This window comes from Nicotiana tomentosiformis, chromosome 8, assembly GCF_000390325.3.
Source record: "Nicotiana tomentosiformis chromosome 8, ASM39032v3, whole genome shotgun sequence".
In the NCBI taxonomy this organism is placed as follows: Eukaryota; Viridiplantae; Streptophyta; class Magnoliopsida; order Solanales; family Solanaceae; genus Nicotiana; species Nicotiana tomentosiformis.
In genome coordinates this window covers 64612992-64629039 of record NC_090819.1, presented here as the reverse complement: position 1 = coordinate 64629039, position 16048 = coordinate 64612992, and the positions used below count along the sequence as shown (strand labels likewise).

At 35.3% G+C, this 16048-nt stretch overlaps 1 protein-coding gene and 1 long non-coding RNA gene across 2 annotated transcripts; both read right to left on the bottom strand.

Annotated features, from left to right (window-relative positions):
• Positions 1 to 1662: 1662 nt before the first annotated feature.
• On the bottom strand, positions 1663 to 3950 carry LOC108947242 (uncharacterized). Its single transcript, XR_011410374.1, has 2 exons — positions 2579 to 3950; positions 1663 to 2329 (listed from the first exon to the last, which is right to left on the bottom strand). It is a non-coding gene; the product is annotated as an uncharacterized lncRNA (long non-coding RNA).
• Positions 3951 to 12539: 8589 nt separating this feature from the next.
• LOC104112331 (small ribosomal subunit protein uS11m-like) lies at positions 12540 to 16048 on the bottom strand. The gene is made up of 3 exons (XM_070182399.1): positions 16026 to 16048; positions 15812 to 15933; positions 12540 to 13448 (listed from the first exon to the last, which is right to left on the bottom strand). The coding sequence occupies exons 2-3, from the start codon at positions 15903 to 15905 to the stop codon at positions 12832 to 12834; spliced, it is 711 nt and encodes a 236-aa protein (XP_070038500.1). The 5' UTR covers positions 15906 to 15933; positions 16026 to 16048; the 3' UTR covers positions 12540 to 12831.

Below are 16048 nucleotides of genomic sequence, written 5' to 3'. Positions count from 1 at the left end.
CAATTCTATCATCACACGATCTTGCCTCGAGAGGTGATCCATAATCGCCTTTTGTTTTGGGTTGAGCCCTACGGTGGGTGCCAAATTATTTACTCGTAAAATGGTACAGTTAAATTTATAGCGTAGTTTATAGACAAGCGAATAGATTTGACCCAAAAATGATAAATAAATATGAACGAAAATAAGATTAATGAATAAAATTGAAGAAGATAACAAGCATGTCTAAGAACTTAGCCCTTTCGATGATAAAAGTGAATGCAATATTCAAGTGTTCAAATTAAGCATAATAAGACAATAAATTATGGCTTTTAGTGTGCATAATGTTTCGTGTCTACAAATGGATATTAGTCATCCTATTTATAACTTGATTCAAGGAGACAAGATCCTCAAATCAAGCTCTTCTTTAATGAAAATAAAATCGTCATTGATGGGTGCGTAACGGTTGACTATAAATGTAGATATTCTCTCTAACGGCTGCCCATTGAATGTTACCCGATGACAATGTTTTGAATTTTTGTTACCGACTTCTCTGTCTTCGAGATTCATTCAGCACTGGTTGCATGCTTGCATCCGATGCTAGCTTTTTGCTGACTCATATCCCACATGTCTTTAGTTCCACGTATGAATTTTGTTATTTGCCCAGTTGTCATTAATCAATTTTACCCCATACATCCTTACAGTTTTTAGTCTATGTTTGGTCCTTTGACACTTGAAAAGTGAAAGAAGTTGAGGTTTTGTGATGGAAGAAGTAGTATTTATGGGTTGTGAAACGCATATTTTTGCTTATTGCAATTATCTCTTGCATTGTTTTTTGCATTTAATTTAGGTAATATATTACAATATCTTTATCTGTTGTCCTGTCTCCCCAATCTCCCGATCTTTGTGTTTGTGTCCACGGCTGACACAATTCTTGTGTGATCCGTGCTATTTAGCCAAAGTGTCTATGTTTAATTATAATTGTATGGTAATATACAGCCAAAATATGTAAGTAACTTTTCTTTTTGATAGAAAAGATACAAATATTAAGTAGTAAAGTTTAACATATAATTTGGAGGAGGGGGGCATGATACAACGTTAAGCTCTCAAAATCATCCAAATTGCTTCCAAATTTTGCTAGGGCAACTGCTACTGAGTTGGCTTACCTACAAATATAATTCAAAATTGGACCTCTCGCCTCAACCATGGACGACCTGCAGTCATCTACAATATATGTATGGTGATTGTTATCATTTGTTAGCATATTAATAATTTTTTTGCAGTCCATTTCTACTTTTTATTTTATTTTATATAATTTCCCAGTTGTATACTGGGTGTGTTGTATTTATCTTCAAACAGAGGAGGGGAGATGGCCTTACCTCCAAAGATTACAACACAAGGATACTAGCATTCTTCCAAAAAACACAGACGCATAGCTTACAACCCCACCCCTGTGTGAACCATACATAACAAGTTCAACTTACAAAAAAATCTGCCTTGTCGTACTTTGTCCTAATACTAGGCATTTGAACTTTGTCCATAATGAATGGACCTTTGGCCCCTCTAGGAAGTTGATGAAAGGATAAATATATATTACTATCAGAAGTGGTTGTAGCCAAGTTAGCTAAGTAGCCAACCACTTGGTTAGCCTCCATATAGCAGTGATTAGGAGTAACATTGGCTTGGTTCATTAACTGTGTTGTCTATTCAATGATCCTCTTCATTTTGTAGTTATATGTACGCCTCTCTTTCAACATATCTACCACCATAAGAGAATCTAGTTCAATGATGTAGTCAGAATAACCATTTTGAATGCACCATTTGACTCCAAATAATGTTGCTTGTGCTTCTGCATCATTGTTACTAGTGCATTTGGCAGAGATAAAAAAAAGCCATAATGAATTATCCCTGGCCATTCCTCATAGTTCCTCCCAATCCTGCTTTACAATTTTCATGTATATAATTTCCATCAGTGTTAAGCTTGAAGGGTCCTTGGGAAGGCTTAATCCAAGCTACAATAATGGCTTCAGGAACATGTTGTAGCCTCATCATGACTTCACAGTATTTGACCCAAGGCAATGTCAATTTGCATCCAGGGAAGGATACAGCAACTTGAATGTTCCAGATTATCTGCTGCCTCATCTTGTAGAAGTTGAATCTTTTCTGATCTCCATACTTACATGAGCACCTACTTTTCCAGATTCCCCAGCAAATGATGATATGAGTGATTTGCAGGATCTGTTTATGTATGACATTGTTGCTCTTTTGTTGCCACCATTGATTAAGCCATCCTCTAATGGGAATTTTCTTATATACTATTCTCATAGAGGCACCTATGGCCTTTCGAATGTACCTAACTGCATTACTCTCCATAAAAATATGTTGTATTGACTCATTTAAATGGTTAGTACAACAAACACAACTAGAAATAATTTATTTTTCAAAAATGAGGATTACATCATCAAAAGGAAGCTTTGACATCCATAATATCCAAGATAAAAAAGATATCTTAAAAGGGATGCTAGAATGCCATACCTTGCATAGTAGATGATCCTTAGGTTGAGTACTTCGGAACAAATTCAAAGTTATTTTGTTTGAGTACTTATCATTTTCTGTGAGGTTCCATATAGCTTGGTCTGGAATGTCTTGATTGCCAAGGTTGATATTCACAATATATTGAACAATTTCCTCTAGGAAGGCATCTCCAAGTTTTTGACTGTTCCATCTTTCATTGTGTATAAACTCTTTGACTAGAATTTTGGGATTGTTGTTGATGTCTGGTAGAAGTGCTGCCAAAGGACCCTTTCCAGTCCAGTTGTCCCACCATATACTTGAATTTCCAGAGTTTATAAGCCACAAAATATGAGGTTCTGCCTTGTCTCTAACTTTCCTCATTTTTTGCCAAGCATAGGAATCACCAGAGGTCTTTTTCTTACTTACTGAATGGGATCTGGGACAATATTTATATTTCATGAAGGTAGCCCACAGAGAGGGGATGGTTCTAAATCTCCACCACCTTTTCAGGGCAAGGATATTATCAAAGACCTCCATTCTTTTCAGTCCAATGCTTCATTTCTCTATGGGGAAGTATAATTTTTTTCAAGATCTCCAATGATATTTCTTTTGGTTGTCAGAGTAGCCCCAAAATAAATTAGCAAAATGCTTCTCAATCAATTTAAAAGTACCTTGGACCTGGGAGAGGACATAGCAGATAGAGTATATATAGGGAGAGATTGAAGAACATGTTTGTTCAAAATAATTCTCCCTCCATAAGATAATATTTTACCATGCCACCCATTGAGCTTCTTAACAATTTTATTAACAAGACAGTGAAAATAAACTAACATCTTCCTTCCTATAGAAATAGGATAACCTAGATAAGTAAAAGAGAAGTTCTTGTCCATGTAACCTGTTGCATTCCTGATTCGATTGATTCTAGCAGCACAAGTATTAGGAGCAGTTAAAAAAATTTTTTATCATTATTAACTTTTTGACCTGAGCTTCTCTCATATCTCCTAATGATATCCATAATTATATTAATTGAAGCATTGCTACCACTAGTGAAGATAACAATATCATCTACAAACGCAAGATGATTTATCTGAGGAGCTCTTTTTGGCATAGAGAAAGGAATGAAATTATCATTAGAGTATAAATTATTCAAAGAGCAAGTAAGAACCTCAGTTGCCAAGATGAAGAGGGAAGGGGATAAGGGGTCCCCTTCTTTTAGACCTTGACTGGATGAGAAGAAGCCTTTTTTATTTCCACTGACTATGATATAATACCAAATTTCAGATAAAATATTCATAATCTTATAAATCCAGAACTCTGAGAAACCAAATTTTCTAAGGGCAGAGGCTACAAAGCTCCAAGATATTCTATCATAGGCTTTAGCCATATCCAATTTAAGGACTATATTACCACTCTGATTAACATGATCAATGGATTGAACTATTTCGTGCACTAGTAGAATATCTTTAATAAATCCACTCTGATTAGGAGAGAATAGACTAGTCAGCAAAGAATTAAGTCTAATGGATAGGATCTTAGAAATAATTTTGTTAGTGAAAGTAGATAAACTGATAGGCATCCAACTTAGAAATTAAAACTAAACAAGTATGTGTATAGAATTTGGTCAGAGGAGTACCTTTGAAGAATTCCCAAATGAAAGCATTAATGTATTCTTTAATGATATCCCAACAGTTGAGGTTGAAGGTGTCACTGTAACAATCTGGATCAGCCGCACTAGAGGCAGACAGACAGAATACTGTCTGTCGAATTTCTTCCTTACTGGGTTCTTCATCTAGCTTGTCTCTTTCTTCTTCAGTGATCTTTTTAGTAATACAATTCAGAAGTGTAGAATCCAAGTGAGGTGAAGGAAGGTTGAACATGGAGTTGAAATGCTGAATAGTTGCCTTTGTAATTTTCTCCTCTTCTTGTATCCATTTGCCTTTATGGTTTTTTATCATGTTCAGTTGAAGCCTTCTTCTTTTTTCTCTGAGCATATTATGGAAATAATTAGTGTTTCCGTCGCCCTCCTCAAACCATTAGCATTAGCTTTTGGGGTAAGTAGAGAGTCTTGCATATCTATCCATCTGATGTATTCAGCATGTGCCTTGTTGGTTTCTTCCCTGTCGATGTCAGTGTTGTTAGAGATCTTAATTTCCTCTAAGTCTTGGATCTTTTCTTCCCACTTGGCAACCTTCTCGTGAATGTCTCCAATTTCTCCTCTAGACCATTTATTCTGCCTTTTACCAAGAAGCTTTAATTTGGACTGAAGTCGCCACATGTTATGACCATTGATCTTAACATGCCAAACTTCCTTAACTAGGTTGTGAAAACCCTCCTGTGAAGTCCAGAAGTAAAGGAATTTGAAGTACTTAAAGTGAGTGTTAGTAGAGTTTGAATATTTCATGAGTAAAGGCATGTGATCAGAACCAATCCTCACCAAATGTCTCACAGTAATGTTTTGAAATTTTTGAGCCCATTTATCATTAATAAAGACTCTATCAATCCTTTTTCAAATTCTTTTACTTGGGACCTATATAGCCAATATATGTTGTACCACAGCTATCCATATAATTTTGAAATTCCAAGCTCTTGTGCATCCTATGAGGTTTACCACCTATCTTCTCTCTGGGGTCAAGAATAACATTGAATTCACCTCTAATGCACCAAGGACCATTAATAGTTAGGCTAATTTTCTCCAGGCTGCACCACAAATCTCTTCTTTCCATCGCAATACATTTAGAATAGATAGCAGTGATAATGATGGGGTGGTTCTCTGAACCATCTTCAACTTTAATAGAAATTTGTTGCTCATCATTTGCAATAATAGAGGTATTACTAATATTCTTCCAGAAGCACCAGATTTTTCCTTTATCATTGGAAATGCATTTTTGATAACCCAAGAACTTTCTGTACCCTTATATTTTTTCTTTGCTAACCATGGATTCAATGATTGAAGTATAAAGAATGTTGTTAATGTATAAGTTATTTTAGCCTATGAATGGCCTTTTTTTTGCCACACCTCCCTAATATTCCAAAACATTGTATTGATCATGAAATACTTGGGGAGGGAGTATCTTTCTTTTGTTTCCTCTTCACAGAGGTTGCATATCTATTTTTGTTAGCCTTGCTTGAGTTTCTTGCTCTACTTCTTCCCCTTCCTGCTAGTAGATATTCTTCTTCTTCATAATTACCTTTGTCTTGGTTTCTCTCTTCACTTTGATCGAGTCTCTGTATACTTTGATGTAGTGAAGAGTCTTGCATAGGGTGATCAACTATCTTGAATGTGTTGCTTTTGAGTGGTTGATCCTGATTTACATATAATTCTACCATTAACTCAATACCTGGGTGCTCCATTATGTTTGTTGGCAGACATGTTAAAAATGAACTAGAGTCCATAGTCCTTTCATTCCACATGTGTTCCTTCTCCAACTCAAGGTTTTTATCCCCGGTTTCCTCCAAGTTATGTATTGTGACTATCCCCTGCTTATCTGTACTCTTAGCGGAAGGGTATTTATTGATAGTAGTATCCTCCCTTTCAGAGTTAGCTTTTTATATTTGATTTTCATGTATAAGTTCATTTAATGAACTCTCTTTAACCATTAAATCAAATTGGTTGTTAGGATCCTGTTTCTTTTTCATCTTCTTGTTGTTTGTGTCCTACTTTTCCTCATCATTGTTATGCTTCACCTTCTTACTATTGTAATTCCTGCTCATGCCTTCTGATATGTCAACATGGTTCTAGGAGGTGGAAGTTCTGGTTGTAGTATTCTGCCTAATGCTCCTTTGTATTAGAACATGTTTGAATATCACCTTACTCTTCTTTTTTGGCATTCATTTTTGCTGATTTTTTTCTTCCTCTTCTTTCTAGTTCTCCTTGCTATAGTAGCTTGATTATTCTCTATAGCCAAGGGAGTCTTGTTGTCTTGTTCAATCTCCAATCTATGTTGATTCTTGTTTGGAGTATTTTGGTATGTCCCTTCTTTAATCTCCTCTCAATTCAAACTCTTGTTCTTGTAATTGTTTTGTTATCGTCCATCATTCTCATTACTGCTTTCATTTGCCGGAAACTCCATTTTTCTTTTTTTCTCTTCTTCCTCCTCCTTCTTCTCCTTTTGTGTTCCACTAGTTCCCTCTTCAAGATGTTTCAAGCTTTCTTCTTTATTATTTTTCTCCGCTTCCGCTGCCCTTTTCTTTTCCAAAACTCTACAATTCATTAAGTTATGCCCAAGTTTTTTGCATTGTCTACAGTATTTAGGAATATTTTCATACTCAATTTTTTGGGTAAATCCTTTCAAAGGTGCATTTTTATCCTCCGATCCCACAAATACAATGTCTACTAGAGGTTAAAAAAGATCAATTTCCACTGTATTTTAGCTATACTCGATCTGGTTTTACCAACTGTCGCAACATCTAGAGCTAGGGGGTTCCAATCTTGCTGCAAATTTGTTTAGCATATTGCCATGTGTGCATATTAAAAGGTAAAGCAGGAAGTAATACCCATACCGACACTATTGGAATATCCTCGTCCGGTCTGAAATTCAGCGTCCACTTTTGCAGCAACATCTGAAGACCATCGATTTCTACCATTCTTCTATACCACACTGAGTTGAAGTCATCTTCATTTGTGAAGACCAGGAAGACGTTATAGTTGTCAGATACTCCAATTTTGGCTCTGCATTTAATCGAAAAATGCTCTCTGAATGTAGATCTTATTTTTTTAATTTGGGGCCTAGGTTTCAGAAATCATCCAACAATTGTTAGTACCTAAACTAAGGGTGTGTTTGGTACGAAGTCTGAAAAATGAGTGGTTTTATTAGGGGTGGGCATCAGTCGGTTCGATTCGATTTTGTAGAATTTCGGTTCGGTTTATTCGATTTTTGGTTTGTGATTTTAATAACCAAAACCGAACCATAATAATTTCGGTTCGGTTTGGTTCGATTTATTCATATTCGGTTCGGTTTAATCGGTGCGATTTTCCGGTTTCAAGCCATGGCAAAATAGAACGAAACAACGAAGATAGATTACTTGTTGACAGAAAAAGACAATAGAAATAAGAAATTCCATCAAATACACTAAAAATATAAGAATCTTTGTGCAAGAGTTATGGATATACTAAAAAAGAATACCAAAAACATATTTGATAGTTCAAAAATTCTTTTACGAATTCAATGAACAATTAAACATATTTGAATCATTGTATATTTAGCTTTCCCTATTCATGGGATTTATCTTGATTTAACTTTAATTTTTTCTCACCCTCTCTCGATTGCTACTTCTTCTGAGTCATTAAGTTCAAACAAGTAATTCTGCTATTCTTTGCTATTGTACTGCTCATGTTGTTGTATAATGACTTATGAAATGACGATCTGATAGCATGAAAACATTATACCTTAATATAGATGAAAGAAAAAAGGTCTAATTTGTAGGAGCGCCAACCGAATTACAAGACGTAAAGGAGCCCATGATATGTTTTTAAATTTGTTCTCTCTACACCTATGATATATTGTTTTTATCTCATACAAAATATTTGTAGTATGATTCTTATGCTTGGTTATTTATTATAAACAGTCTAAACTCTATGTTTCCTTTTATAAACATATCTCATTTAATAATAGCTAACGTACATAAACGGTAAGGGACTAAGAGTAAAAAATAGGTAAACAAAATCAGTTTTTCGGTTTAACTGAAAATCGAACCGTTAAAATCGAACATCGAACTTTTTAAAACTATAAACCGAAATCGACCGAATAAACCGAAAAAACGTAACCAAATAAATCAAATTTTTTGGTTCGGCCACTTTTTTCGATTTGATTGGTATTATGCCCACCCCTAGGTTTTATCACTTATTTTTTCTTGTTTGGTTGGTGAGTGAAAAAATTTTTTCCGGAAAATATTTTTTTATGCTTATCTCGTCAACTCACCTTCCCCAAAATCCCCATGTTTCATGTACTCCCCCCCCCCCCCCCCCCAACTCTATTTACTTCAAGAATTTAATTATTCTTCTCAAAATTCACACAAACTCAAATGAACTAATGTGTTACTTTAGTTTTTCACATAAATAACATTAAAATTTGAGCTCTATAACTAAAAATAAAATACTTTATTTTGTTGAAAAAGAATATATATTTTCTACAACATGAAAAGAAATTACTCATTTTGTTGAGATGAAAGAGAATATTTTTTCTATATCATGAAAAGAAAGTACTCTTTTTGTTGAAATAAAAGAAAATACTTTTTCTACATCATAAAAAGAATATACTCATTTTGTTGAAATAAAAAAAAAGTACTCCAATCTACAACACGAAAAGAAAGTACTCTTACTAATAACTCTATTTAGGGTGGGTGGCAGGCGAGGTAGAGGTGGGTAGGGTGGATGAGAGTGGGTGGGGTTAGGGTGGGGAGGTAGGGGTTGGGGTGGGTGGGTAGGGGTAGTTTGGGGTATGGGTGGGGGTTGGTGGGGATGTGGAATAGGGTGGAGAAGGTTGAAAAAGAGTTTTGAAAAATATTTTCCCTTATTTTGATAGGGAAAGCATTTTCCACCAATTGGAGGAAAATATTTTTCATAACATTTAAGCCAACCAAACATGGAAAAATTAAAAAACATTGTCCGAAAAATATTTTTCTTTATAGCAAACACATCCTAAGTCTTTATCAATCTGATGTTGGGGTGGGCATCAGTCGGTTCGGTTCGGTTATGAATATTATCGGTTTAGCATATCGGTTATCGGTTTACAAATTTGATAAACCGATAACCGAATCAATAAGATATTGGGTATCGGTTAAACGATTATCGATCATTATCAGTTCGGTTATCAGTTTATCCGATAAGATAACTCAATCTAGAGTTAAGCAAAAAAGAGAAGATAATTTATTGGAGTTAAGCAAAAAAGAGAAGAATTCACATATATACCCATTTTTGCATTGTGTCTAGTGGCCACAACTGGAATAATACTAATTCTTCAATAACAGTTGTCCAAATACATTAATAATAATACAAAGTAGTAGCAATTTCACCTTAAAATTAACAAGTTCAAACATATAGTACTAACAATTCAAATTCAAGTTAACAAGATAATAACTACTCAATCCTTATAGGCTTCACCAAACAATCAGTGGATAAATACTTATCAAACTGCAACAATTCCCACAAAATGTTCTAAGGCATTAGCTGCCTCCTCCGATATGATAACAACAATAGTTGATTTAGAATTTTAATTTCACGCAATACCTACACTTCCACAAGCGTTGAAGCCCTCAAACAGTCCAAGATAAACTGGATGTTATTTGTCAAATGCCTAACCTGAAAAAAGAAACCATAGAGTAATCCCTATATAAAGATGAATTTTGTTATAGAAATTAAAAGTCTAATGTATAAGACTAAAGACTTACGCTAGGAGTAACTAGTAATGTCTATGAAGAATGAAGATGAAACAACTGAAGAGTGCGGCCGAGAAAGAATAGGAGAGAATGAACTGAACCCTAGCATATGTATATACTTAAGGGTAAAGTCGTAATTTTATTAATTCTTATTGGGTTATCGGTTAACCCATTAACAAAATTGACAAACCGAGGCCCGAACCGATAACCCAATAGTAAAAAACTTTTAAACCGTTACCGAGTTGTTAACCCAATAATCCGATACCGATAAATCAATAAACAATTAACGGTTCTGATTATCGGTTTTACCCAATATAGCCCAGCCCTAATCCGATGGCAATTGGTAAAGACATGACCACTCAACTTGAAATTTCATGGATGGTACCTATAGTGTAATTGTGCGACTCTATTTGATTTAACAAATTTGGAGACAAATTCACAACTCCTTTTTAATTCGTCAATTTTATTTCATGCATTTCAATGAATGGTACCTAGAGTTAATTATTTTACACAACACTTGACCCATGATCCGGACTAGTGAGTCTAGTTTAAAAGGGCTTGCCAATAACCTTCTGGCGAAAACTTCTAGCGATTCCCTTAGTTTCAAACCCCAAATTTTTGAAGAAAAAATTGAACCCTCTACTTCTTCGAATAATTTAGTAGAATCATGGGTTGGGGGTTGTGAAAAGAAATTATCTCTAGGTAGCATCCGTTACAATGCATGAAATGAAATTGACGAAGTTATCGCTGGATTTGATAAATCAAGTAGAGACTCACAATTAAATTGTAGGTACTATCTTCCATTAAGACTGATTTTATGTCGGAAAAACAAACCCAAAAAAATAAAAAAGCAAAGGCCAGAGATAGATGCAGAAGAAGGGGAAGTGTTCTAGGATTGCCGCGGGTTGGGGTTTATGCGAGGATGAAGGGCAATATCTGATAAAGAAAATGCTATGTAATGGATTTGGGGATGAGATTCAGGTTCATGAATTAGAGGAGGAGCTGTTGAAGTTATTACAAGTGTTCTCTATGAGCATCGATGGAGTAACTGGTTGAAACTTTATTCATAAAAATGAAGAAGATGACTAAAAATGAAAAAGTGCAAAAAAATTGAACATGTGGCGTCCGAATGAGGTTTCAGATACAAAAAAATTACAGTTCACGTGCTTCATTTGTGCGTAAAATATACACTTGCCACGTAGTTAAAATGGTGTGTCATAAATACACTTTTGAAAGGTTAAGGTGTGTAAAGTTATTTCTGACTACATGTGTACCGCGAATTTGGGAACAAGCTCAGCTGACATTCAATGTGCTGGTATTCAATGTATTTTGCCATCTAGATAATACCTCCATATGATAAATACCTTTAAAAAAAAATACCTCCATATGATAAACAGGTAAGGCGAGGGAGGTTCACCTTGCCTGATTCCCCTAATGAGATAAAAGAAATCAATTTGTGAAACGTTTATTAGTATGGAAGTACTAATGGTAGTGACACATGACATAATTAACTTGATTAATTCAGGGGAAAGTTAAGATAATGAAGAGCAAATTTTACAAAGGACCACTCGAGCTTGTCAAAAGCCTTTTCTAAATCGATTTTTATCATCATCTTAGCCTTTCTTCCTTAAGTTCGTTTGAAATAGTTTAGGCAGTGTTGCACAAAAATAATTGGTCTATATTGTCTAATAGTTTTAGCATTTTGGCATTATGGAATTAAGCAAATGTACGTTTTATGCTTAAATTTCGGCATAGTCTTGGTTTCAGAAGTTTCAAGATAGAAATTAGTAAGTTGGAAGCGTAGTTCATCCCAATATTTTTGAAAGAAAAAAGGATAAAGGCCATCGGAACGATTTGAGAGCATTTTTAATTTTCAAAATAGTGACTGGATGAATTAGTTCAGAATTTTCAAAATCAAAATTGCTTCTCTATAGTTATTTACATTGTTGATATTACTAGAGCAAAAACTCCCCTGTAATTTTGGCAGTCCAAAAGTTAAAGCAAATGAGATACCTCTATCAACAACATTACGGTCATTTAGCAGCTCCATCAAATTCAGCAATGAATCCGCTCAATCTGACTATCCTCCTGATCCTATACCTAATAGGCCCTTAAGAAGTGATTCCAGAAGACCTTCATATCCATCCCAAAGCCAACACCACCAACTCTACAAATCCAATCCCACTTTATAGAAGGGCGAGGATTGGATTTGACCATAAAGAGGAAAATTTAAACCCAACTATTTCGCCCGAAAGATGAATGGAGGGATACGTCCCGCTTTACCTGAAGAAGCAGACGACGAAGTATTATTCCAAATGCTTCTAGTTATGGGTCTATGTCAAGGAAGAAGATTAGAGGATGCCCTTGAATTTTGCATGGAAATGTTGGAAGCTGGACGTTCCTCCAACTTGAAAACATGATTAAAACAGTGAGGCAGATGGGACTTGTCCTTGACCAGAAAGCTGTTAGCCAATACTTGGACAAGAAAGGCCCATTCTTGCCACTGGTTTGGGAGGCAATCCTGAGAAAGAAAGCAATCCCTCTTCTAGTTTTTTTCCCTTCAATTTGTAGAGTTTAAGGAACATGGGGAGTATCTATTTTATTCTTCTGAGACAGACATCTAGATCAGTAGAGTTAGTAGAAAGCTAAACTCGACCTTGAAACACCTGAAAACATGAAAATAACTCTTCGGTAATCCAAATGGACTGAACCATCAGTACACGTTCAGTTCAAGTACAAATATGACAAATAAATACCAATTGATCAGTCGCAAAATGAAATCATTAATGATAATACAGCAGTTTGCCACGAACACTAGTTTCCATGAAACCTTTTCAGAGGTTGAGGTTTAATGTCAACCAAAAGTCTCCCACCAATTGCACAAAACAAAGCCCTATTTGCAAACATCTAAAGGCTAACTTATCGCACTCCAAATAACAGGAAAAATTGATCATCCAATTATAGCAATTAGATGCGACGCTTCTTTGGGAGGCGGCATCCATTATGAGGACGTCGTGTTGTGTCCTCAATGAATACCACAGGATTCTTATCTCCACGAGAATGAGTATAGCCCTCTCTGAAGCTTAGAATTGCTTGCTTCTTTTTCTTAAAGAAAGTAAAGCCATTTACTTTCATGACCACTGACCTCAAGCCCCGCTCTCTGGCTTCACGCCCAACATGTTCTGCAGTTGATTCGGCAGCATATCTTGCAATTTTCGTTCCTTTTCCTGTTATCTTACCTGCAGTAGACCCAAACTTTTTGTTCCCTTTTGAATCCGTCACAGTAACAAAGGCATTGTTGCGAAGAACTTTTATATGAACAATATCAGCATCCTGCTCAACGTGATACCTAGAAAGTGGAGAACCACCCAGAAAACCCCTCGTATTGTCCTCCGTAAGTCCTCTAACAAAGTCCATTGGTCGAGAATTGTTTCCCATCTCAGCTTCCTTTGGGCTTTCAGAATGTATGAAACACCTTCTACTACCAACATTATGTGGTGAATGAACATTCATTCCCAAGATTGAGTGCTGATTACTGCATATTTTGCTTTCAGTCTTCCCTTGAATACCTGCAGCAAAATGCTCTATTGAGCCAACAGTTCAAAAATTACTGCGTATCTCAAGACCAGAATAAGAGACAAGGGCATATGTATGCGAGCTACACAATATACTGTTCTGCAGATGCATATTAAAAAACTGGAAAAAACAAGTAAAAGAGATTCCTGGATCTACTAAATACAAGTGAGACTGACATTGTAATAGCTTCAAACACATCCACATAATTACAAGCCACAATGTTCTACCACCGCTGGACACAGTTCCCTTTCTATTACTCAAGAAATGGAGAGTCTAATTTTAAATCCAGAACTTGTGCTCCATCTCCTTATGATAGCATCCTAACAACTAAAGAAAAATAAGAAAACCAAGAAATGTGCGGAAGCTAAAAGAAAGTAGAGAAACGAAAAAGAAGACAGAAATTAAAGATAGACTGAATTCAAGAAAGAGTTTCTTGAATTCAAGAAGTCTATCTTGAAGTTGAATCCTAACAACAACAATTAGCGAACGAAGAACTAATCGCCTTTGATAGAGAATTAAAAACAAGAGATAGATTGTGAAACTCGACCCTTTAGAATAACAAGAAACAACAATAAGCCTAAACTTATCACCTTTCTTGAATACCTAGAAGTGATCTAAGATTTCGAATAGGGTTTAATCTTACCACCTTAAGTTGAGTCTTGAAGATTGAAGAATAAATCCAAGAGTAGCCACACACAAGAGTACAAGAAAAATCTCACAATTTTTATTGATAATAGTCTGCAATAATCTAAGTCTAAAAACAAAGAAGACGCCCCTTTATATAGGTAAGGGGTCACGAAATTGAGCCTAAAAAAACAAGGAAATAAAGTGTTAAACTACTTTGGACAACAAGTCCAACTACCTTAGGGGAAGGAAACATACTAGGAAGCAAAAACCAAGTCAATCTTGAAAAGTAACTCCAACAATCTTAGGAAAAAGAAAACATAACCTTAACTGCCTAGGAAAGCAATAAATCTAGTACCAAAATATATAGAAATAAGTTAAAACCAATCTAGGATAGGATCTTGAAAGTTCCAACCAATCTTGGATAGGACCTTGACAATCTTGGAAATCTTGAAGGCAACTTGCAAGCAACTTGGCACCAACTTGCACTCAACTTTTAGCAAGCCTATGAACCCTTCTTGGGCAGCAAGTAAGTCCTTTTTATGTTATTGGGCTGCAAGTTTGGACACATTTTAGCTGCCAAATGGGTCCAAAAGTGGACTGGTTAGGACCTTATTCAAAGGATGTCTCTTGAGATCCAATCTTCCTCTTGTTGGACATAAATTTGGGCCGTGAAACAATTGTAACACCTAGCCAATTCATATCCTTTATGCTTGAGCTTTTCTTCCCAATTAACAACTTCTTTATTTGCACTTGAAGTTTAATGACCTTGTTTTGCAACTCTTTAGCTTGACATCTTGTTAAAGGCGCTCTTTGAGATTCCAAAACTTCATCCTTGTCCTTGAATAGAGTTGAGCTTCCTAGGATGTTATCATTTTTCCTTTCTCTCATTACTGCACTCTCTCTCCTCACGCCTCACTTCATTTTTTTCCTCTTTTTCTTTCCTCTCAGTCTCTCGTTTTGATAGCATCTCCTCTCAACAAATACCCCTCATGGAAAAATTTGGCAAAATACACAACAAAACTATGATATTCGAATGCTTGAAAACAAAAGAAAGGAAGGATAATCCTTAACGTTTGTACCTACTAAAGCAACAAAACAAGTAATTTGAAATCAAGGCAGGTACACACTGGGGTCTCTATTACATGATCCTGCCAGTACATGGGAGGACTATCTTGTGACATCCTTGTAAGACTTGTCTTTCTCTTTGTAATCCATATATATATTCATAGAAAGAGAAGAAACACAAATAACACTAGTCTTCTATCCTTCCCCTCATATATATTTCATATTTCATACCCCTAAACTCTCAAGTGCTCAGCTGAACTCTTCCATTTACTTGGATCAAAATTTATCCATAACATTTGAAAAAAATTCAAAAATCCACAAGCAACTATCATCTTCCATTTTGAGGAGTCTTAGTTATTAAAGAGTAATATGAATAGTTTATCTACAATACAATCATGCAATCTCTAATCCTCTGATTATGATTTTAACAAAAGTCAACTTTCACTCTTCAAGTGAGATTCAATATAATAACCAAAATATGTACAACTATCAAAGCACATCATTCAACTTATAAGTCTTAATCTTTGCATAAAATAAAGGCGGAAACCATTTAAGTTACTGGTATAAATAATATTGAGTCTGTCACTAAAGGCAAAATTTTTAAGCTCGATAATATATGGTTCAAAATAAACTCCAAATTCAATAACAAAGATATGCAATTTCATTTAATAGTACCCACCATAATTTGGAAGTGCAGAAAAGGTCCTGAAAGCTTGAGAAGAATGTAATTTGAAAGCATTGGCAGCCCATAAGACACTGCGTATAACTTTCATCTTGCCTGTAATAATATGAAACTTCTTCCTACCAAAATAACAAAACCAGTTTAGTAATAAGGGATTGTTGTCTAATATCTAAAGGAGGGATAGTGAAATTTTTGCGAGAGAGGAATATACACTGACCGAAGAGATGCAGAGGA